This window comes from Xiphophorus hellerii, chromosome 5, assembly GCF_003331165.1.
Source record: "Xiphophorus hellerii strain 12219 chromosome 5, Xiphophorus_hellerii-4.1, whole genome shotgun sequence".
NCBI classification, from domain to species: Eukaryota; Metazoa; Chordata; class Actinopteri; order Cyprinodontiformes; family Poeciliidae; genus Xiphophorus; species Xiphophorus hellerii.
The window spans coordinates 9,937,583-9,960,803 of record NC_045676.1 but is presented as its reverse complement, the minus strand read 5'-3'; the positions used below and the strand labels follow the sequence as shown (position 1 = coordinate 9,960,803).

At 36.1% G+C, this 23,221-nt stretch overlaps 1 protein-coding gene across 1 annotated transcript in view; it reads right to left on the bottom strand.

Annotated features, from left to right (window-relative positions):
- Positions 1 to 1,303: 1,303 nt before the first annotated feature.
- usp43a (ubiquitin specific peptidase 43a) overlaps positions 1,304 to 23,221 on the bottom strand; it is a 123,766-nt gene continuing 101,848 nt past the window's right edge. Inside the window, exons 13-16 of the mRNA XM_032563339.1 lie at positions 21,412 to 21,661; positions 18,258 to 18,416; positions 7,489 to 7,647; positions 1,304 to 7,393 (exon numbers count right to left, since the gene is read on the bottom strand). Coding sequence (XP_032419230.1) covers positions 6,216 to 7,393; positions 7,489 to 7,647; positions 18,258 to 18,416; positions 21,412 to 21,661 — 1,746 coding nt within the window. The 3' untranslated portion in view covers positions 1,304 to 6,215. The remainder of the gene's footprint in view (positions 7,394 to 7,488; positions 7,648 to 18,257; positions 18,417 to 21,411; positions 21,662 to 23,221) is intronic.

Genomic DNA, 23,221 nt, shown 5'->3' with positions numbered 1-23,221 from the left:
CAAATCTGACCTCGAGAAGAGAAGAGTCTCAGAAAGAAAGACATTTTTGAAAAAGAGAGAAGAATCCATGTTGGCTGTCTGCCACAAGTCATTTTCTACAGGAGACACTGTTGGGCTGCACCAGCACAGAAAGCAGAGATAACTTAATTATATGATGCACTTGCAGCAAAGACATGAAAAAGAGAGATGAATGCAACCATGTGGGCATCGTTTTACAGCAGATTTGTAGTTCTTAAAGCAGGAAGAAGATGATTTTATTCTGCGTAAAATATTTATTGATTTGCCCGCCCACATACTGGGAATTCCTCCCCCTGACACAAAGTGTAATTCTAAGAGTTCATGATGTAAGACTATGATGATTTCTTCTTCTAAACATTTTCTGTTACAGTCAATGTAAAAAATGATAAAAATAAACTGTAAAGGCACTCGAAGGTTGTTGTTTTTTTTTTTTTTCATTTTCCCAGGATACAACAAAAAGCATCAATTTTTATTGGGATTCAATCTGATGGACCAGCACACACAGCGCGCAGTTATAACATTGAAGAAAACATGGCTTTTAATTAAAAGCAGAAGTTTACAACAACTTACGGCACACCTGAAATCCAGCAAAGTCAATTACCCTAAGATTAATAGTTAATACTAATTAATATTTTAAACACCAGTGTTTAAAATTAAATCTCAGAACAAATGTAGCCGTTCTGTGAAGGTTGCAGAGGTTTGTTAGAAAACATCTGTGAACTTTTATCAAGAAGATCAAGAAACAGCAAAAGACAGGAGAGGAAGAAAGTTCAGGAGAAAGTTGAAGCAGGGTTACGTTCTAAAACAATATCTCATTTTTTATTGATCTCACAGAGTTCTGCTCAATCCGTTATCTGAAAATGGAAAGAAAAGGGCTACTGCAGATCTACTAAAACATGACCGTCGACCTGAAGTGACAGGCTGGGGAGGGGGAACATTAATCAGAGTGGCCAAAAAGCTCAAGGTAACGCCAGAGGAGTTGCACAGATCCACTCAGGAAGGAGAGTCTGTGAGCAGGAGAAAATAAAAGAACATAAATTTAATCTGGACAAGATTAGAAAGAGAGCTCTTCTCTTCTCATGCTCTGATTATTGGAAACAAAGAAAGAGGCCTGGAGAAAAGAGCAGCAGTGACAAACGCCAGCCCATCTTGTTTTCAAAACGTGCTAAGAGGATTTTGACATTTTCACTGAGAATGTCAAAACTAAGAATCCCTTTCATCACTCACAGCTGGCAAAGACTGCAGCCAAATCCCTCCGAACATTCTCAAAAGAAGAGCCGGAAACTCTGGTTTAATCGTGTATTTTCAGTAACGTTTACATCGTTGCAGTAGTACTTTCATAAATCCGTTTATCAAAGATGTACAAAATTTTACAAAAATAAATCCTTTTCACAACCTTTAAAAAATAAACACAATGGTACCACTGCCTAACTGACCAAATTGATGATTAATCACCACAACAGTATCACAATAAAATGACAAAAATATATATATATATAAAAGACAAAATTATCAGATTTTAAGAGCCCTTATGTTCTGCAGATTAAGAAACAATCATACCAGTAAAGAATCTAAAAAGTCACCATTTTAGAGTTCAGATATTTGTTCATTTGTCAACATATTTCAACAATCATCACACTATGCGTAATATTACATACTGATTTATTTAGACAAAGTTATAACTATTGCAATAATCTTATTTTCAAAGTTCAGAGTTAGGAATCAGATTCTACAAACTATTTAATACAAACTGCAAAGGAAATTTGTTTACACCAAACCACCACTTAATAAACAAGAATTTGAAGTACTTCACATGAAACAACTTCATGTATTTAATGACGGGTTTTTTTTTAAATATTGAAAACAAACTTTTAAGATATCAAAAGACACCTCTCATTCTAAAAGTTCAAGTCAAGCAAATTCAAATAATTATTTTTAAAAATGAAAACTAAAAATGAATGCCCGTGCAAAGATATTTGCAGTCTCATCGACTGCAGCAGCTACAATTGTACCTGGATATTAATCATAATCACACAAAAAGTGGCATGAAAAAATATCCCATCTTCAGATTTCTTCTCTTTACTTTTTTGGTCACAGTTAAGGTTTTTCAAAACATTGAAAAAAAATCTTAAAATCACACAAAAGTAATCTAAGTAAATTCAAAATACAGCCTTTAAGGGAAAAATACACCATAAAAACCAAGTGGGCCCAGTGTAATAAAATAATTGCATAATACACCTAATAACTCTCACCCTGTAATTCTCTGCTGTGTTTTCTGGTAGATAGCAGAATTTATAAATCCATCAATTAAAGTGAGTTATTACGTTGTAATTTGGCAAATGTGTGACTAGTCTTTTGTGTTTTTTGTCAGAAGTTTGTTGTTTTACCTCTGAAACTATTCAAATGATGAGTGGGACTTTTCAATGCGTTCTTGGACAGATTTAGTTTATTTGTGGATAAAAACTCTCACTGTGCCTCAAACTCCAGGTGTAAATCAGATGCTGTAGATCAGTTCCTTATTATTTAATAAATTCTGTAGATTGAAGCATTATATATTGATTTTGGAGATATTTCAGCCTACTTCATGTTGTCAGATCAGTGCGTTTAAGTGATTCCAATCAAATTTAATTCAAGTTATAACAAGGGGGACAATCCCTTTTTTATACAGAACCAAGTTGGTTTGGATAACTTTAGTAATTAAATAAAACAATATTTGAAAACTACTACTACTACTACTACTTGCATTTAGTTAGATTGTCACTGTCTGATAATAAAATGTTTCTGATGATTTGAAACTTGTAAAGGTGACAAAAAAAGAAAACATGAAAGAAATCTGTAAGGTGGAAAAATTTTCTCAGCAATGTACAAGGTGAATGTTGTGCTCCATACAAACTACATCATGGTCATAAATACTTAATATTTTACTGAGGCTGGTGTTTGGTGTTCTTTGTGTAAAAAAAAAAAAGATGACAAACATATTTCCTGTTTGAAATAAAAACTGCTATCTGGCATTAAGTTATCAGGTGAGGAGCTTCCAGGTAGAAAACGTTAGAACTGCAGACACGTCTACAGCAGCAGACTGAGATGGAGTTTGACACTGATGCAGTGCAGCTACAAGTCACTATAACATTCACTTAGTTCTTTGTTTTCCTTTGTTGTGTTAGCTGACTTTAAATATTCTGTACTCCTTATAAACACAATCTTCATGCCCTACTTTCCAACCAAGCAGGTTGATATCAGGAAAGTAGAAATTAGACGACACAAGAAAAACTCGTCTTTCTCTTGAGATAAATTCCAGTCAGAGTGAGAAACTAATCCTTCGTTATGCAGGATTCACAAAACACTTTCTCACAAGATTTTTCAAAATGCTTTTCAGAGTGGAACATTTGAAAAAGTTCCTACTGTGTATATATATATATATATATATATTTTTTTTAACAAAGACATTAAGGTCCACTTTGCAAATGCACATTTTGGCTTTTTGTGCTAGAAATAAAATCAGTGCCATTTTTATGTTGTGTGTTTTTATTGTTTCTGTTTCAATTAAACTTCAAATGTACGTTATAAATGTTCATGACTGAGAGGAAAGGGTAAACAGTAAAAAAAACACACACAAAAAAACATGAGCTCTAAATGTCTTGAGAGAATATTTAGCCACAACACTATTTGGCAATGCTCCAGATATTTAAAATGCTGATTCTGTTTTCTAATCACAAGTATTACAGGATTTCTGGCGGCAATCTAATAGACAAAGATGGAAGTAATTAGGGTGAAGAAAAAGTTTTGTTCAGTATTGATCAGTTTTGTTCTATTTTCTTCTTTTATTGCATGGTCGAAATAAATCAAACTAAAAAATGTTAGAGTTTTCTTTCCAAACAGAAATAAATAGCTTAATTTTGTTTGCCGTTTTACAAAGTATTTTTTAAATAACACTTGTTTTGTACACATGTGAAGTGAATATGTAGAGCAGGAGGGAAAAACTGATTTTCATTTTGGGCCATATCAAGATCATGAATGTCCTTAAGGGGCCGGTCATAGCAGAACACATCGACAAACCACCCGCTAACCAACTGTTAAAATATGAATAAAAATCTGTATATTTGAGTATACAGATAAAAAATGTCTTGATTTGATTAATAAAATGTTTAAGCACAAAGCTATATCTTGAAATATATTTATGTGGTCTTTTATGTTCAGAGGGCCAAATAAAAAGCTGTGGCGGACCGGATTTGGCCCCCAGGCCTTCAGTTTGATAATATTAACAATAATGTCAACAAAGGCTTTGAGCATTTGTCCTGTGTTTGTTTCTCTTATTCTAAAACATAAAGACTTCTCATTAAATAAAAAAAATAAATAAAAACATCTTTTGAAAATCCCTCTTGATTCGACAATTTGGCTCCTTGGCAGATGCCCACTCTGGAGTTCAAAGTGCTTTTTATGTTTAGCTTTGTTCCGTCTCTGCTCTAACTAAGCCTAAAGAATATTAGACTGAGATAAAACGGTTAGCTTTCCAAAATAAAAAAAATCAGCTACACCCTTAGCCACGCTTTGGCTGCTCTTTGGAGTTTTAATGTATTAAAATAAATGTAAAATTAATATCTTGAGTAGGGTAACTAGTGTCTAAAAAGAAATATTTGGGTTACACAACTGATTACATATCTTCAGCTATTTAAAATATGTTAGAACATTTTCCAGGTAAATACAGGAAAAAGTTGTCGGGCATCAAACATCAAACTTGTCTGAGTTGACAGCAGCACCCTTGAGCTTACACTAAATGCAAAACACTGTTATTAGTATTCAAAACAGAGATTTAAACAGATTTCTTCTTCCTTTAAATGAAAAAACACTGACGATTGAACCAGTTGCCCAAGGGCTGCAGTGCAAATCTATGAGGATTTTTGCTACTTTGATGAAGTACAGGAGGAAGGTGCACAAACTGATGGAAACAGTTTTATAAAATGATGTGTACCAATGCGAATTTCTTCTTTTAAGATTCGGCTTGGGCTAAAACAGGTTTGATATTGTTTTTTTTTTTTAACTGTTGCAGTATTTCCAGCCATTTACTTAGTTTGTATGACAACAAGGATGCAGCAAAAGCAAATGTAAAATCATGTGAAAATAGTGCATGGAATGATTTATACAGAAACATTAAATAAACTTAAACGTCTTAGGTTTTGGTGTCAAATCTCGTCTCTGTTTCTCTCAGTTGAGATGCTGACAGTTTTCTGCTGCAGAATGCAAAAAAACAAAAACAATTTAAGCTATTTGAGAGGAATATTCACTGGAATATTTAATGGAATAAGGCTGAAAGAGGTAAATTTTCTACCACCATAAATAAGATCAGCAGTAAACAAAGAACCAGTCTGGCTACATTTCTGCATTTTGAGCAAAGACGGGAAAAAAACTCTCCGTCTCTTCCAGGTGCTTCACCACCGTACTCCCACAGATGAATGTATGCATCAAAAGATTTTAGAGTTCAAGCAAAACACTGAATTATGAACAAAAAACATCATGAAGGGGTTACAGAAAAAAAGCAGCAGCTCAAGTCCTGAAAAAAATATAGTGTTATGTTTTTAAAAAAAAAATCAATCTTAGTTACATCATATATTAATCTTTCTTCACAGTAGGCAATCGCTGAAGGTTAAAGCACTGAATAATCACACCCGCATTGTTAACCATATGGAAATGATTCGATGCATAAAGGTTTCATCAAATAATATTTAACAATAATCAGAAAACACAAACTCAAAGCACTGCTGTTAATCAAGTAGAGAAAATACATTCTTATAAATGAACAGTCATTGTGCCCTGATGATAAAACCATTCCAGTTAAAAATGGAGTGATGTCTTTCAACATTCATACTGCATTAGTAGGAAATAAGTCCAGTTCCTGCTAGTCCAGGATGATAGACGAAAAATAAATCATTATAACTGCATTTGTGTTGCTTAGGCACTTCTTTTAAATCATAAAAACATAATATATATATTACTGATAAAATGTGTTCCCACTGATATGTCTTAATGGGGAGGCCACAGGTTTCCCATGTCAAGTTCATGTTTCTCAGCTTTATTGTGCAAACTACTTGAGTTGTTTATTTTCCGGGAACACTAAATCACTTCATTGTAAGTAAAGCTCTATTGCTTTGATCAAAAAGACGGTGAGTTGTTTGCTCTCCGTCGGCAGAAGACTCCCTGCGTCAGAAGCTGGACTCGGGGACAGTCTTCTTGCGGCCCAGCGAGTGTGTGCTGTAGCGATTCCTCTGCAGAGTGCTGTAAGACTGTTTGTCTGTGGTCAGACGTTGTGCTGGCGTTGTGGACATCCCATTACGATGTAAGGACGCTGTCCTGCGTATGCTTTGCTCTGCTTTAGTGGGAATGTTAGAGGAGCTCTGCGAGCGTCTAATGTCAGCTGTGGAGCGTCCTAACTTTCCATTTGCCAGTTCATCAATCCGACGGCCTGAACTATTTGATTTGCTTCCTTCCACTCCAGTTCTTCCTCCAGCTGCTCCGTTAGGTAATGACGTCCTGGACGAAGTCCTCCTGCCTTTCTCTTCACCACCTTTTTTTTCTGACTCACCATCCTTGGACTTTTTAGAGTTCTTATCCTTCTTTAGGAAGTTGCCTTTTAGAAACGAGAAGAGACTGTCTTGACTCTTGGGCACTTCGTCTTTTATTGTCTTTGACTTGTCTGCTTCAGAGCTGTGGTGATCCTTATTCGCTTTGTCTCCCTTTTGCCTTCTTAGAGTTCCATCCTGAAGGCTTGATGTGCTGTAACTATGACGGACTCCGGTGCTGGAACTCAGTTTTCTCTCTGAATCTTGTGAAGATTTAGCAGAGCTCTCCCTCCTGCCCTCCTTCTTCCTGGAAAGGGTGTTGCTACCAGAGCTAGCGCTCATATTCCCTGAGCTCTCTTCTTTTGCCACGTTTTCCTTTTTCCGTCTCAGACTGGCCGTCTTCCCAGATGTCTTTTCTGACGTTCGTTCCAACGGCCTTCTCTGACCCTCTGGAACCTGGGAGTAATGTGGCTCCTCTTCCATCTTACCAACACAACTCATACTGCCAACAGTTGCAGATCGAACACTGGCTGCCCGACCTACAGAGGGTTTTTTGCTGCTACGCGACTCATTCATCAGGTTTACTATTGAATCCTTGGTGCACCGGGGTCGTCGACCAGACTCTAAGTACTCCACTAGCTCTGCAGGGTCGGGGTCTTGCGTTGGAGGAGACATTTGCTCAGGTTTTCGTCTCTCTTTTGAACCGAGGGACCAGCGCAAAGGAAGCTTTTTGCTCAGGCTTTCTTTTGGCTTGGAGGGAACTCTCATACTTACGCTGCGTCCCTGAAGCCCTCGCACAAACGGGCGGCTTTCAAAGCCACCTGATGATGATGAAAACAGGGAAATGGTGCAGAGTTAATAATTAAAAGCGAGACCTTGAAAAAAAAAAAGCAATTACTGAAAGATTGTCACTCACCCCTTTCTTCTTCAAAGTCTTTGTTGTGGAACACGGGAGGCTCTGCAGAGTCTGATAAAGACGAGATGTTGTTGGAGGAAGGAGACACCAAACTGCCTCTCTTGCTCTCCCCTGTTAGTCTGATTAGCCAGTGGTCCGACACTGATGAACTTATGGATCCTAAGATCAAAGAAATAAAAACCAAAAATAATTATTACAATAATAATGTACAGCAAAAATAAAGGAACATCTGTAAAGGAAATAACATTACAGCCAAACAGAAACTCTGAAAAAGCCCAAGACCAGTTAGAGGACATCTTTATTATGACCAGTTTTCTCTGTGTTGGTCAGGCCTCTGGCAGCAGCATTTTGAATATGTACAATAGTAATTTTAACATTTAAAGATGCTTTTAATGAAAGGGAAAAGTTATTATATCAATGGATATCCAAGTCATTATGTCCCATCCTTCAATTTTTATTTCTCATCTTATTACTAAAACTATACAATATAGGGGCTGTACAGTGGCGCAGTTGGTAGCATTGTTTTCTTGCAGCGTTTTGTAAGATGAAAAAAAAAAAGATGTTCTCCCTGTGCATGCGTGGGTTCTCTCCGGGCTCTCCGGCTTCCTCCCACAGTCCAAAAACGTGACCGTCAGGTTAATTGGTCTCTTAAAATTCTCCCTAGGTGTGAGTGTGTGTGTGTGCATGGTTGTGTGTCCTGTCTGTTTCTGTGTTGCCCTACGACAGACTGGCGACCTGCCCAGGGTGAACCCACCTCTCGCCCGGAACGTTAGCTGGAGATGGGCACCAGCAACCCTCCCGACCCCATTAGGGACAAGGGTATACAGAAAATGGATACAATATTGGATGATTTTTTGTCTTTTAAAGTCAAAAGTATTTTTAAAAGACGTCACTGCTTCCATATAGATCAAAGAGGGAACGTAGCAGCTAGAGGCTGGTAAGAAAATAATCTTTACTGACTTATGTTTGGCAAGTTTGAATATCTTGATAAAAACATACTTTGCCAGATTCACTCAGGGGCCAGATGTTGCACTGCTCAAAGCAACAGGGAAAAATCAAAAAGGTAAATCTCAGCCTTCCCTACGATCCAAGGTTGATGCAAGATCCCTTCGCTGAATTAAAGCTTTCTTTCTGCATTTAAAGCATACTTGACAGTACAGGTATGTGATTGGTTGTAGCTTAGCTTCATTTTGTCTGCTGTTTGACAACAGCTGCTGATCCTTGTTCCCTTGTTCGGTGATGATCTGCAGTGACCTAAAGCTTAAGCAAACTGTCGTTCTGGACAGCGGCTATTTGGCTTTAGCTTGTGCTCTGAAGACATTTTCTCTGCCTGCTTAACCGGCGTATTTGAATAAATGTTTCACCAATGCTTTATTCAGCAGTTGCCATACTGGACCAGTTGATTTTCTCTTTTATTACTAGACTATTCTCAAGGCTTTGTGTCACAAACTTTACCCTTAATGCATTAGCCTGGTTAATTAGTGCAGTTTATCATAGAAAACCTTTGTTCATTTTAAGTACTTAATTTGAAGTGCATTTTGTAACAATTTGCAAAAATTTTCAAGCTCCTTGAACATTTTCATATTACAGTCACAAATCTCAAAGCATTTTGTTAGAATTTATAAGATGAACCAAAGACAGAAAAAAATTGCCAAAAAGTGCTAAAATCGATCTCTATTGGAGTTTCAGAAACCAGTATCTGAATACAACTTCCAGGCCCTAAAGTCGGTATTTTGAGTTTTAATACTGAGTCCATTTGTGACTCACATGAGTGATTTTGTGCAGATGCATTCGCTAACCTGTGTCTGTGTTAATGAACAGATTTGTAATACATGCGTCTGTGTGAAGATCTTCATAAGTGTGTGAATTAGTTTTACTCCAAATATACTGGACTAGTACGTTTTAATTTAAGATGTCGTAACTATTGTTTTGTATTTGTGAAAAATAAAATCTACAATAACAAAAGTCCTGCAATATTTTGCTCTCTGACTTTAACTTCACAGGTACAAGGTATATTTGCATCAAATATACCTCCAGAGTTCAGATGCCAACAAGCTGCAGCCGCTCACACACAGCAGTTTCAATCAGGGAATTTCCATGGAAACCATTTCCATAACAATGTGCCCAATGAGGTATCTAATCATTCTTCTCTGAAAATGTGTAAAATTACACATTTTCAGAGATTTACAATTTGTCTCAATCTATTTTAAAAGATTGTCACTGCAGAAAAAAAACATTTTTGCAATTTTTCTTTGTGATATAAGTGCATGTGATTTCTAGTTGATCAAAATTAGTGTTCAGTTTGATTTATTTTTATAGAAAGCCATATTTTTAATTTTAAACAGGAAAAACTACATTTGAGTGGCAGCAGCCAAAAACAGATACATTTTAAGATAAATCTAAAATAATAATAATAAAAACACCCAATATGACTGACTGGTTTTACTGTCAAAAAGGCAACAAACTTTGATATTTTTTTTCTTTACATCAAATGTCAAGGCATTGGTCATTGATAGTCTACTGTAAATGTCATAGGAATCATAAAAACACTGATCAATTAAAGTCTTTCAATAACATTTGGATAATCAGAAGAACAATGACTGGAGATGTTGTTGATCTAGTTAGTTGTACCAATAAATGGTATTTCAGCAGCATGACGTATCAAATTGCTTTGGTTTTAAAGGTTAATCAATATGAAATTTATTTAAAAAACACTTAATGAAATTAAACCTTACAATGGAAAACTAATGTCATGACAGACAACTAACTAGAGCTTATGGTCAGGGTTAAAGCTGGTCATTTATAAACTGAGAAGGCAAAGTTTAATTTTTGATTAAGGGTCATTGAACTATTTAAATAATGAGATAAACATTTCTATCATTTACATAGCTAAGACATACAGATGTATATTTAAGTAGACATAATTGAAAAAAATCCCTGAAAAACTAATTTTAATAGTCTGCTAAACACAAAAATGTTTTGACTACACACCAGTGTAGTGGCTGCAGGGTCACAGGAAGATCAGGATATTTCTGTGTGGCCATAAGTTTTCTCCAGGTAGCTTTTAGTCTGCCATCCACTGGATGGCCCCTTGTGGCACTGAGAAGAATTAATGATGGATAAAATGGATGAATTATGTATTTTTGTGCACCCTGTAGGTTTAATGCTATTCTTTTACTCTAGGGCACATGCGTCAGACTCAACGCTTTTTATGCGGCGCTCTAGACTCCAGCGGGACACATTAACACAGCCTTCAAGATAGTAGCTGTGCTCTTAAATAGTGTTATTAATCAAATCTAAACCATTTTTATCTGTATAGTGGCAGCGATAGCTATTTATTAATACTTTAACGGTTTGTTAATGGGTAGAGCTGTCACCACTGGCCCTTTGAGGACTTTCAGGATGTTAATGTGGCTCAAAATTAAAATGAGTTTGACAGCCCTGTTGTAGGCTTTCACACGGGTGGAGGATTACTGAATGACCCAATCTTAATCCCACTGTTATAATACGCTACTGTGTTATTACTCTTCATAAAAACTTAATCTTATTGACATTAAAGGAGTGGTGTCAAATAAAAGTGTCATTTTAAGGCAACACATGTAAACCCCTCTTCAGAGTTCAATATTATTAAAGTAAAAAGATGAAATGTAATTTATCAGTAAAATGAAGCTGTTCTTGTTACCAAGGCATAATGTTTGACAAACAAGACAACCTGACTTAAATGGACACAAAATACCAGCTTTTACATATCCTGACTGTACCTTCAAACATACAAATGCTTTATGAACCTGTGTAATCTGCCATTTCCGATGGCAAAACTCATGCTCATAAGTTAACACACTCCTACTGAGTTTAGTCCTTGGTTGTTAATGCGGGATCACTATATTCTTGTATTAGTCATTTTACAAAATACCTTTCAGAATCGTTTGTGCTGTCCAAAGCTGCATGCCTGACAAACATGCCATTATGAAGCTGTGCACTTGCTTGAAAAAATCATCGTTCAAACAAGAACATGGCACTGCCAGAAATACCTCCTGGTGACTTGCAACCTTCAACAAACAGCATTCCTAGAGAAAAGGCTGCAGGAAAATGTTGAGAATTTGCTGGCAACAAATTGCTTACCATTCAGACTAAATCATAAAATGTTTTCACTGTTTAAATTTGGTATCCAGTGATTTCATATCCATTCCTCAATCTCTACAGCGGCTAACTTGGATTTCTTTTAGATTGTTTGTAAATGCTATTTGATTCTTGTTAGGTCTAAAACTTTTTCCATCCCTGTGAGGAATTTTTTTTTTTCATTTTTACTGTCAAACTTTCTCTTTTAAAAAGTGTTCATGGCAAATGGATTGGCAAAGAACTTCAAACTACTTTTTGTGAGACAGAAAATTAGAATAGCAAACAGATTAAATTTGGTAATGTACAAGGAGGATACAAGAGTCAGCAGACATCCCAAAGTCTCTTTCTAGTAGCTGGGGTTTTTAACTCAGGCGAGGAAACTGAGGGGGGGCTTCCATCTTCCTGAAAGTAGTGGTGTTAACTCTCTACCAGTTACCATGGTGACCGGCTCTGTGAACCCGATCTACCCGCCTGCAGAGTTACGTCAACTAAATGTTAAGTTCCTCTATGAAGAGCCCAAGATGCGTCATTTTGTTTCCTCTGTCATTTTGACTTGAAAGCACTTTCTGTCAAAGGGGAAGCAAACCGAACAGAAATTCCTGGGTACAAAACCACTTTCTATGGATGGAAGCAATAATTATATTAATCGGGACCAATTGTTTGAATAAAAATATCTTAAGTATGCTTTAGACAAAAAAAAGTGACATGGATTATAAAAGACTTTATTCTTTGGTGGCAGCACTCACATCAGTGCAGTTTAACTTAATTGACTTTAGGATAATAAAGCTGAAAAAAGTTTACAGATTTCTTCTGGTTTTGCTTTTTATTCCACTTTAACGTTTCAGATCATCAAAGACTAATATAACCTCAAGACATACAAGAGCAGTTTTCAAATTATGATTTCTTCATTAAGGGTAAAATGATGAAAACACTATTTGCAAAAGTAATTGCTCCCTTTCAGCAACAGCTAGCATAAAGTATTTGTAACTACACAGTATTTTATGTAGTAATTTTGGCCTAACTGTACAGTATGTTGTTCTTAATTCAGTTTTATTGTTCTGTTATTTTTACTTTTGTGTGTATCTGCATGCTTTGATCACCTGTCACTTTGTTGCTGTTGCATTTTGGCTATTTCTATTCTAGTTTCCCTCCAACAGTCATGAACCAAGCTTACATACATCAGTCTGTTGAACAATTGTCTGTAAACCTTTCCAGTTTTAACAAGTTTTTTTTTTTTTGCTGAAGCTGAATGATTTAGGTCACTATCGCTTAAGCTAATAATTGTTACATGGAATTTGTATTTAGCAATTTATTTTAGATACACAATTACCTCTGTCAAATAAAATTTAAATAATGTGGATAAATAAATACGAATGAAACAGAGTTCAAATAAAGTTAGGATTCAGTACATAACAGAAATCTATGTTATGTTAATTTATGTTAACAGTGATGAGTTTTGGACTTCTCATTATCTTACATGAAGGTAAAATAATGGAATGAAAATTTAAATTAAAAAAAGTTGCGTAAAAGGACAAATGCCTTTGAGGTTATGAAGGAAAATCAAATTAAATTGAACAATCGTACTTGGAGCACCGGCGGGAAAAACAAGAAAAACTGGCTACAGAATACAGATTATGTGAGACATGAAGGTCCCCTAAAAATGTTTTTTTTTTTTTTTTACCCCTCCAGGGGCTCTTTTGTGGGCTCTAGTGTCCCTTATATGACAGTGGGCTGACAGGAAACGGGGAAGGAGAGGAGGGAAGACATGCGGCAAATATCGTCGGGTCCGGGAGTCGAACCCGCGACAGCCGCGTCGAGGACTCAAGGCCTCCAAATATGGGTCGCGCTAACCACTACGCCACCACGGCACGCCCACCTAAAAATGTTTTAATGAAGACATTTTAGTTTCCTATTAATTAATTTCAGCACCAACATGGAAATCTGTTTTCTGTCATCTCCACTGTCATGTTCAAAAAGTAAAACAATATGGACATTGATTTTAAAGTGCAGACAACCACAGACAGCGATGTTTGATTCAACTAAAATGGAAGATTTTTTAAAAAAACATTTCTTTTATCAAAGTTGACCTGAAATTATTCACGTTCACTGTTCAAAAGTTAAACATTCTGTGCTAAATTCATGTTTTATGATTAAACTTATAAATGTAGCCGGTGTTTGTGTCATCATGTTGCATTTACATGCTGGTCTTGGCGAACTTGAAAGCATCTGTTAAATCTTCTCTTTGAAAAACTGATCTCATTCAGACATTCTCCTTGTGTAGCTTACTGAAAGGCAGTCTGACAGGTCCATTTGTATACTCTGGCAGTTTTGAATGCACTTTAGTCAGTACTATCCAAATAGCTTTTCTGTTTCCACCTCTCTTCCTGTTAAGAGTTTAGGTGTCATCCTCAATACGTAGCTCAGTCCACAACATAAACCACCTTTGTTCCTCCCTAACCCATCTCACTTTGTCTATCAGTGATAATCATAACTCTCTCCTTTTTGCTCTTCCTCTCAAACTCCTCTATTTGCCTTTGATGGTTCAAAATTCAGCAGCTCACATTATAATCACAACCCCCTCTTTCCACCACAGCAGCTGCATTGGCTTCGGGTCAGAATGTGATTCAACAAAGTTTTCAAAACCTATTCACAACCTTGCCCTTCCTTACTACCTCATCTCTCGTTCCTTTAGTCCGTCCTCTCCCATACGCCTCAGTGCCTCCCAGCTGTCTCAGCACCATGGGGAGTTGAGCATTCAGCTACTCTGATCCGTCGTACTGATTATCTCCCTCTGCTTAAATTCAGACTCAAAACTCACTTAACGAAATCACATTACGTACAAAAAATAAAATAAAATTACAGTGTTTTTTAAATTAGTAAAGACATGTTTGCACAGTGACATGCTGATTATACTGAAATTAATCAATACAGACAGAGATGAAAACACAGGATCTGATCTCTTCTTGGTGGAAAACCTTTGGAAGCAAAGTACTTGTTGAAAAAGAATAAAAAATTTCTGATTTCTGAGTGTGTTGATAACCTGAAATCACAATTATCTACAGCTGGATGCAGGTCAATATTTCTGCTGTTGATAAAGGCCTGCTGCAAAGTCGTTAATTAAAGGCTATCACATGGGCTTTCTTTTGTCTGATTGCCATTGTATGATTATTAAAGCTCTGGGATAAATTAAGACACCACTTAAAATGATCAGTTTCTCTGATTTTACTTCTTATAGGTATATGTTTGAGTGAAATTCACATTGTTCTTTTATTTTATGAACTTCTGACATGTCTCATAAATTCGAAGCAAAAATTTAGTATTTATTTGCAGAAAATGAGAAATGGTTAAAATAACGAAAAAGGTGCAGAGCCTTCAGTCCTCAAATAATGCACAGAAAACAAGTTCATGTCCATTTAGAAACAACAATACTTATGTTTTAACTCAGGAAGAGTTCAGAAATCAATGTTTGGTGGAATAACCAGGAGGTTTTCAATGGGGTTCAGTGCAGTGGGCTCTTAGTTTTTTCTGTAGCTGTATAATATTATGATTGTATAATCAGAAAACGTGCCCAGATATTCCCATTGCAGCAAACTCATCTTCAAATCAGAAGGCAAAGAGTTGAAAGAAACCTCTAAAACCCCTAAAATGTCATCACAGAACCCACACCAGCCAAATGCCAGCATTAATATTAAAGTGCATACTTCTACGATCAGGAAGAGACTGCACAAGTTTAAGTTTCATTGAATGTGTGCAAGGAGGAAAATATGAAGGTTTGCCAGAGAACTTATAGAGAGATCTGTTCAACATTGCATGAAATCATCAAAGTTACATATTGTCACCTTCCTAAAAAATGGCCATGGCTAAGAACAAAACCATAATATCCCCTATTTTATGAAAACAGAGGGATATTACTGTTTTTTCAATTCTCTTGATGTACAAACAGAATAAAAAATCTACTCCACCATCATTAGTGTTGCTGGTTGTGTTATACTGGAGCCTTTTTTATTTTAGTTTGCTTATACAGTGTTGCAATAATAAATATTGACAAGCTTTAAATACATTCACAACCCCCTGTCCTCGACACAAAAACCTTAAATAAATACAATTTGAAAGATACTGTCCATTTCTTTTCAACCTCCATGAATCAATATTTTGTAAAATCGTTTTCTGTGCAATTACAGCTGCAGGTGGTTTGGACTATGTGTCTCCCAGCTTTAACAGTCAGAGATTGCTTTACTTTGACGCCCAGGGGAGCGTTTACATGCAGCAATTTCTCGGCTTCCTTTTCTAACTACTGCAGAGATTCCATCTGTGTGTAATTTCTTTCCTCGGTTTATATCCAGCTGTTCTGTGAAGACCTCAGAGAGAGGTCAGAGAGAGACCTGTCTAACAAGGTCAGAGAGACCTTGTTGTCAAGGTCAGAGAGACCTTGTTAGACAGCATTAGTAAACAAACAGCATCATGAAGAGCAAGGAACGCGGCAGACAGGTCACAGTTATAAAACAATAGGGCCAAGGTCTGAAACAAGAGAGATCTGTCTAAACAATTATTCAAAAACGAAATGAAGAAGAAGTAATAATATGCGATGACTGCAAACCTACCAAAAGGAAATGTCCATCCGCCTATACAGGCCGAGACGGGAGCAAAAAAGAAAAAAATCAACAAAGTGGCTTCTCAAAAAAATAAATAAATGTGGAAAAAAACCAAAGGAAGTAATGTTTTCAGTTTGCCTCAAGACGTTAAGAAAAACACACAAAATGTGGTGACAGTTTTTTTATGTGGTAAAAAAAAAAAAGAAAACACTGTACCCTCAAGACACCATTACAGGAGGCACAGAGGAAATTGACTGATGTATGAAACTAAACACGAGGCAATTCTGGAAGACAAACATGATAGAGGCTGCAAACGACTCAAGAGTGGAGTAGAGGTTCAGCTTGTAGCAGAACAACATTGTAAGCTAGAATGATAACTGATTAGTGACTTAGTTAAAACCCAGACGTAGTAGTTTCAACTGAGATCTTTCAGATCCCCTGAATCCAGGCTGTTTAAGCTCAAAGTATCTTGCAAAAACAACAAAAAAGGGTAAAAATACTCCATCTCTGGAGCTGGTGGACAAACACCACAAGCTCTTGGACTTGTAACAAAAGGTGGATTTACAAATGGGGACAGCTGAATAAATAGCAACTCCAACTATTCATGTTTTCATAAAATAAAAGTAAGTTATTTACAAATAATTAGAAAAACATTAATCCTTTCCTTGTGCTTTGGAGTTATGAAATATTTTTTACTTGCCTATCTGAAATGGTTTTAATAAATTACATTAAGGTTTGTAATGTCAATGTGACTAAATATGAAAACCTTCAAAGGGTGTAAAAGATTTTAGGAGGCCTCACAATATTGTTGTCAACCATAGATATAAAAAGAAGACGGTCGTACTATCGAAGAAAACAGCAATCCCAATTATAGGAGTTAGATTCATTTTTCTATGGCAGTGAAATGTTTATTACTATATTTGTCAAGACAGAACTGTTTAGAGCTTTTTGTCAGATACAGGATTCACAGTACAGATTCACCTACTGAAGGGAATCGTGACTGAATTATTTGCTTTGGGGAAACATACGATCATCTGTGAAGACTGTGACAAGCATACTGAGCTCTTTTTGAAGTTGACCCATGATTGTGTCTGTTTAAGCATATTGTGAATGCAAATGGAGATTGATTCAAAGCATTGTTTTTACAAATGGATGTGCAATTTTATCAGCAAGAGATTGAAAATGGCCAGTTGATCTCTTGCCATATTTTGAACAGGCAGCTCTTTGGACCGAACAGCGGTCCCGCTGCTATGTGATGCACACCCTCCTGTATTTAAAAAAATACAAGTGAACAATAGCCACCCTCTGTGTGCTAAAATCTGCATCACCATCTCTTTTCATTTTGTTTAACATCGTGTCATTTAAGAAAGAAAAAATTATATTTGGGTAACATTTGATAAGATTAAAATCAGTCAACAACCTAATCTGTAGAGAATGTTTATAAGTGAACTTTAAAAGCTTTGACAGGTACATTATCATCACAGCTAGATTCTACGAAAACATATGCTTTAGTTTTGCAATCTTTATTGATTTTTATTATCTGAAGTCAGTATTTCAGTGGTTATTTGTGCAACCGCCTGTTTGTGGTTATAATAAAAAATCAAGCCCAGCAGAGCTGCTTCAAGTGGCCGTGGTCAAATTCAGTTCTGTGAAGCATCATCTGCTCAGACAGATTTCTCCGTTAGAGGAGACATGCTTTGGAACAAATTACCTGCTCACTTGAACTTGGAAAGTTTCGTGCTTAAGAACTTATGAAGTTCTGGTTGGCAAAGCAACAAATGTTCACTCATGTTTAATGTTACAATTTTTAGTAAATATTTTCTTGCTCTTGTTGATGAAAATCTTAAAGACTTTTTTTTTTTCCTCGCTCCTATGAACAATTGTAAACAGCATAATGTCAGAGCGTTGTTGTGATGTGTAAGAACTTCTTAAATAGATAGAGGCCCAATTTCAAAGCATCAAATTTCTTTTAAGTTAGTTGTGATATATAAAGCACTTCTGGAACAGCTGAGGGAATTTGTTATTCTCAGAGGATATTAACATTGTCGGAAAACATACCTCGAACAGAGCTACTGGCCGACCACAGAGGAATAACGTTGCGTTTCTGGTAGAAAAGGATGTAAGCTCCCTTGGTACACACTTCGTCCTCTGGCACCAGATCCACGCTGCTGTCATCGTAGCTGTACCACTGGCCATCCACAGAGTTCCTACAGTAAGCTGGATCAGAACATAACATGCGTTTATAAAAGCCTCATTAAATGGAAACTTTAAAATCCTAAATGGATAAGTTTTAAATTCGCTGTAGCCTCCAGATGCATGGAGAAAGAAAATGATTTTCACAGCCTTCTCTCTGCCGTCCTACATGTCAACAAGCAATTTGAAACTAGCAGCATAAAAACTGGAATGGCAAGTTAATCGCTGCATTAAATCCTTCTTCTGTTTCAGTCTTCTTTCCTGCTCCGCATTAGCAGGAATAATCTGTTGTCATTCTCCTGATGATGCAACCCAAGCTTTAGAAACAAAAAGACCTGTATGCATCTCTTTCACTGAGACACATAAAACACTTCACAATTACTGGAGTCCTTACCCTTGACATGTAGCTAGGGAAACAAGACGTTGAAGATTCATTGCTCTTGTCCCTTCGCATTTGGCAAGTTTAACAATAAACTAGTCAAAACAACATTTTACAAGCCAGCTCTTAAGCAACAACCTACGGAAGTAAAAACTATGAGGAAATAGTCTCATGAGGTCACAGAGACACTTTGAATTGCTTTAGCTGAGTTGAAGGTCCTGAAAATGAGTAACAGTAAACCTTCAGGGCTGAGCTAAAGTAAGTGCAGAAGAACTTTAAGCCTTGATTTCATCATGATGCATGTGTTTCAATAAAACCAAAACAGAAGTAGCCAAACTCCCCCTAAGGTCACTGCCAAAGGCTGGTGTAGGTGAAGAACAAGAGCTCTGCTGTACCTGCAGCAGCAAAATGGATTTCTGTTAAAAAGTAATAAATGAGGAGAAGCAGAGCCCGGATACCACTGAGAGGTTGTTTTTTTTTAGACTGACCAGGAGTGACACTTTTGTCAGCAGCTTGTTTAAGCTGATTTGACTTGAATTGTATTGCTGCCATTTGCCAAAAAAACAAGTTGAAGTTAATTAAAATGTAACTTCCACCCTGTTATGTCGTACCAATAAAACAAAGAAAAATGTTGATATATTGTTCACCTACCCACTTTTTCAGGCCCAGCCTATGTTGCTTCCCATTTATTTGGCCTCTGTGCTCATATATAAAATATAACTGTTATTTAAGGGCAACCTTTCACATCTCTAGCTCTTGCAGCGAGCGGAGTTGCAACCACAGCCTCTTTAATTATAAACTGCATATACAGACTGAGCACATTGTTTGTGTAAAGCAACTTTCATCGTGACAGCAAAACGCAATCTTACATTTTCCAGCAGTAAAGTTCCAGAGCAGCTACTAATAACTTCTGACTAATTTCTCATAAATGACATTTGGAGTTAATGTCTTAAAATCAGAGAAATTATTGCCAAGCACTTCAAGATCAGCAAGAGAATATTTAACTGACCTTACGCCAAGAGAAAAATATACATATTTCAAAGTTAAATGTAACATTTCTAAGTTTATCTTTCAAGCCTCATGGAAAAAGTGAATATTTATTTAAATGCTCTCTTGTTATATTTTTTATTATTGGTGATTATGGATGTTGCCTACTTTCTGTGAAACTAAAGTACCAAAGACAAATCTGACCTACATCCCAGTAGCTGGGGTCAATCAAATTATCAGGAACGCTTGATCTGACTAATCAGATGTTTGCTCTCAGTGGCAATCAGAAGTCTGTTGGTAATTATGTCTGTGTGATAAATTACAGCTTACTGCATGCTGAACTCAAATACTCTGTGACTGGAACAAGAACAGGGCAGCATGTTGTTCTTTAACTAAAAATGGGCAGGAATTACTTTTTAAAGGGCGGCTGTCAGGTAAGGTAAATCTGGGCCAATAATTGGTTTTGAAATTATCTGAACTAACCAATTTTTTTTTTTGGATGAACAGGAGAAGAAGTGAGATGGCTGCACTGTAAAACACTGGAGCCACATTTAGTTGTGTCTGCTCTATCTTTTACTCTAAGTGAAATAGATTTAGGGAGTTCTAGATTTTGAACCTAAATGTGAGTTTATGAAAGATAAACTCACAGCAGCAAGTTGAGTTAACTTTTTATTAAATTTGTCAAACCTCCAAGAGTTGAGTAAACTGGAGTTTTTAGGTTAGCACTTAAAAAACTGAAAGAAGAAAAAGACAGGAGTGGGAACTATTTCCCAGAATGCTTAGCAGCATGTTTTAGTATCCTGAGATGGAAGTGTGTTACACTGATTTGACTTGTGTTATTAACCAAATGTTTATTTTAAAGCTTGAGGATAATGTCCTGTTCACACTAAATGTTTTTGAGCTGAATTCATTGTGATGTTTAATAAAATTCATTATCAGATCAGAAATTTTGTTCATGCAATTTGAAACAAGAATTTAAATTACTCTAAAGTAAAATAAGTTATTTTAACTTGATATTGTGAGTAAAATAATAGAGAAATGTGGCTCTAACTAGGTGAGGGAAGTTTTTTTTGCATATTGTGAAATAATTATTTGGTTTAAATTGCAGCATTAAGTTAGAACTCACAATTCAAGATTAATGAACTTCCAAAACAATGTTTAGACACTTGTTGTTAAATCAACTTCATGAACTTTAATTTCTGAGTTAAAACCAAAAGAATTTTGTTGTCGACTTAAATTGCATTTTCAAGGCAGCAGGTGGACTTTTATTTTTATGTTAAACCACCTTCAGATGTTTTACATTTGAAGGCACACAAATTGAGCTTGTTTTTAATTTTATTTTAGAAACTCAAAGCAAAAAGACTTCACAGAATCCCCCCCTCAACAAAACTGATCCCATCAAGCCTATTAAAATAACATAACTGTTATAAATCACAATACAATTGTAATAATAGTACTGCATGTCTTATTATTTTAGCAGAAGTTGATGTGATTGTTTAAAATAAAACCAATTGCAACATGTAAAACAGTTCTGTTGTGTTTATTTTAAATATAATGAAACTGTAATTTTTACTTAATCTAAAGAGCTGATCTGACACCAGCCCAACCCTGTGCATGACTGATATATAAACATTGTGATAATCAGCTCCATACCTGTATAGTGTCCTCCATGCATTCCTCCATGATGGTTACACACAGCATAGAGGTCGTACAGGCAATCTTGCGGGAGGAGTGAGTCAGCAGGATGATGAGTTTGGCCTGAAGGCTGTTTCCGGGAAGAGGAAGAAGACCCCGAATGCAGATTCTTCATACTTTGACTACTCTTCGCTACATGAGGGGCCATGTTCAGCGCAGTCAGGGGGAACCGAACCAGGGTAGACAGCTTGTTCCTCCGTTCACCAACCTGTTTGAACAGTTCATGGACATTATGAAATATTGTTAGACAAAACAATCATTTTAAAGTTCATAAAGTGGCAACAAGAAGTTCAAGATTGCTTGATTTAGTAATGAGAAATGCATGAAACTGAATAAAAAAAGATTCAAAGCAAAAGCACTTAACCAAATCATGTAGTCATTAAGAATGGAAAATAGGAGGCCATGAAAAGAAATTCCTTTAGAAACCCTCTTTAGACCTATAAAAAATATACTTTGCCTCTCCTTAAAGCTTTTAGTATATCACAATCACAGATATCTTCACAGAAATGACCAAACAAAAAGGAGAAGGACTTCTACATCCAAAATGTGACCTATTTCGCTTCACTTTTCCATTTGCACATCCTTAAATTTTCATTTCTGATCCTGTATTAGATTTTTAGCTAGGAATTAATTTCACCTCAACTTCCATTGAGTCTTTGGAAAGATTCATAACCAATTTCAGAAACAAACTTCAAGGAGGTTAAAGTTTGTAATTTTATGTAAGTGTAATAACACATCAATTCATTAAAAAAACATGAATGCTTAAATTAACACCAGTAAATCTCTGTACATTTGATTTCTGGTGAGGCTTTTTTGACAGAAAAAAGCACCTTTTGAAAAAGCATATTTTTCATTAAGCCTATCAATCTGTAATTTAATGTAATATTCTAATCTTAAATAGGGTTAGAGTCATCATCCTTAACAGAAAAGCCTTAGACATCAGTCTATGAGCAATTATTCTACAATGTGTTTCACTTAGTGAAATGAGCTGTGGAAAAATAAACTCTAATAATCCTCAAATTTGTTGAGATGTACATATAGACAATATTATATAAATACAAAGAAGTTCATGAAAGAATGAATTACAAACATATAAATTTCAAATGCACCTACACTTACTTTTAAACCTATAGAAAAACTCCTTTAAGAAGCCACCTCAGCCTGACTGAGTGGTTTGTTGATACCCTGTTCACACTGAAAAATGATGCTGAAGTCTATACAAAAGTTCGGTAATGGAGCCAACATCATGAGAGGTCTGACAGTACCAAACAAAGTGCAGGAGGTGTTCCTCCGTTCTCTGAGCTTTCAGTAGTTTTTTCTTATCATATCTTCAGGTCGCAGAAAGAGCCTTGTTTGCAAAAATGAGCTTCCGTAGGGACAGATTCTTCCCCCAGGTTGTCTCCGATGAAAATAATGAAACCTTACAGCCTGAGTTGTCAGCTACTCTACTTTGAAACACAATAAGCATATTTTCACTATTACAACCTGCCTTTCTTTTTTCTTTTCGTTATATAAAATGGCTGTACATACACATACATGTAGGTACTGCTTCTTTTATCTCTTATTTTCTTTCTCCTGAAGATGATCTACTTAAACTTAATGTCCCCTGTGAATGCCTGAAACTGAAGTCAGATTCCGGGTTTGTGAACACAATATCATGACATTGCTGCTTCAGCCTGGACTTCAGGTAACTGGATGTTCAATACACAAGTGACCTTCGTTTACGGGTCAAAAAACTCACAAGTGTGTTCATGTACCAATCGAAGCC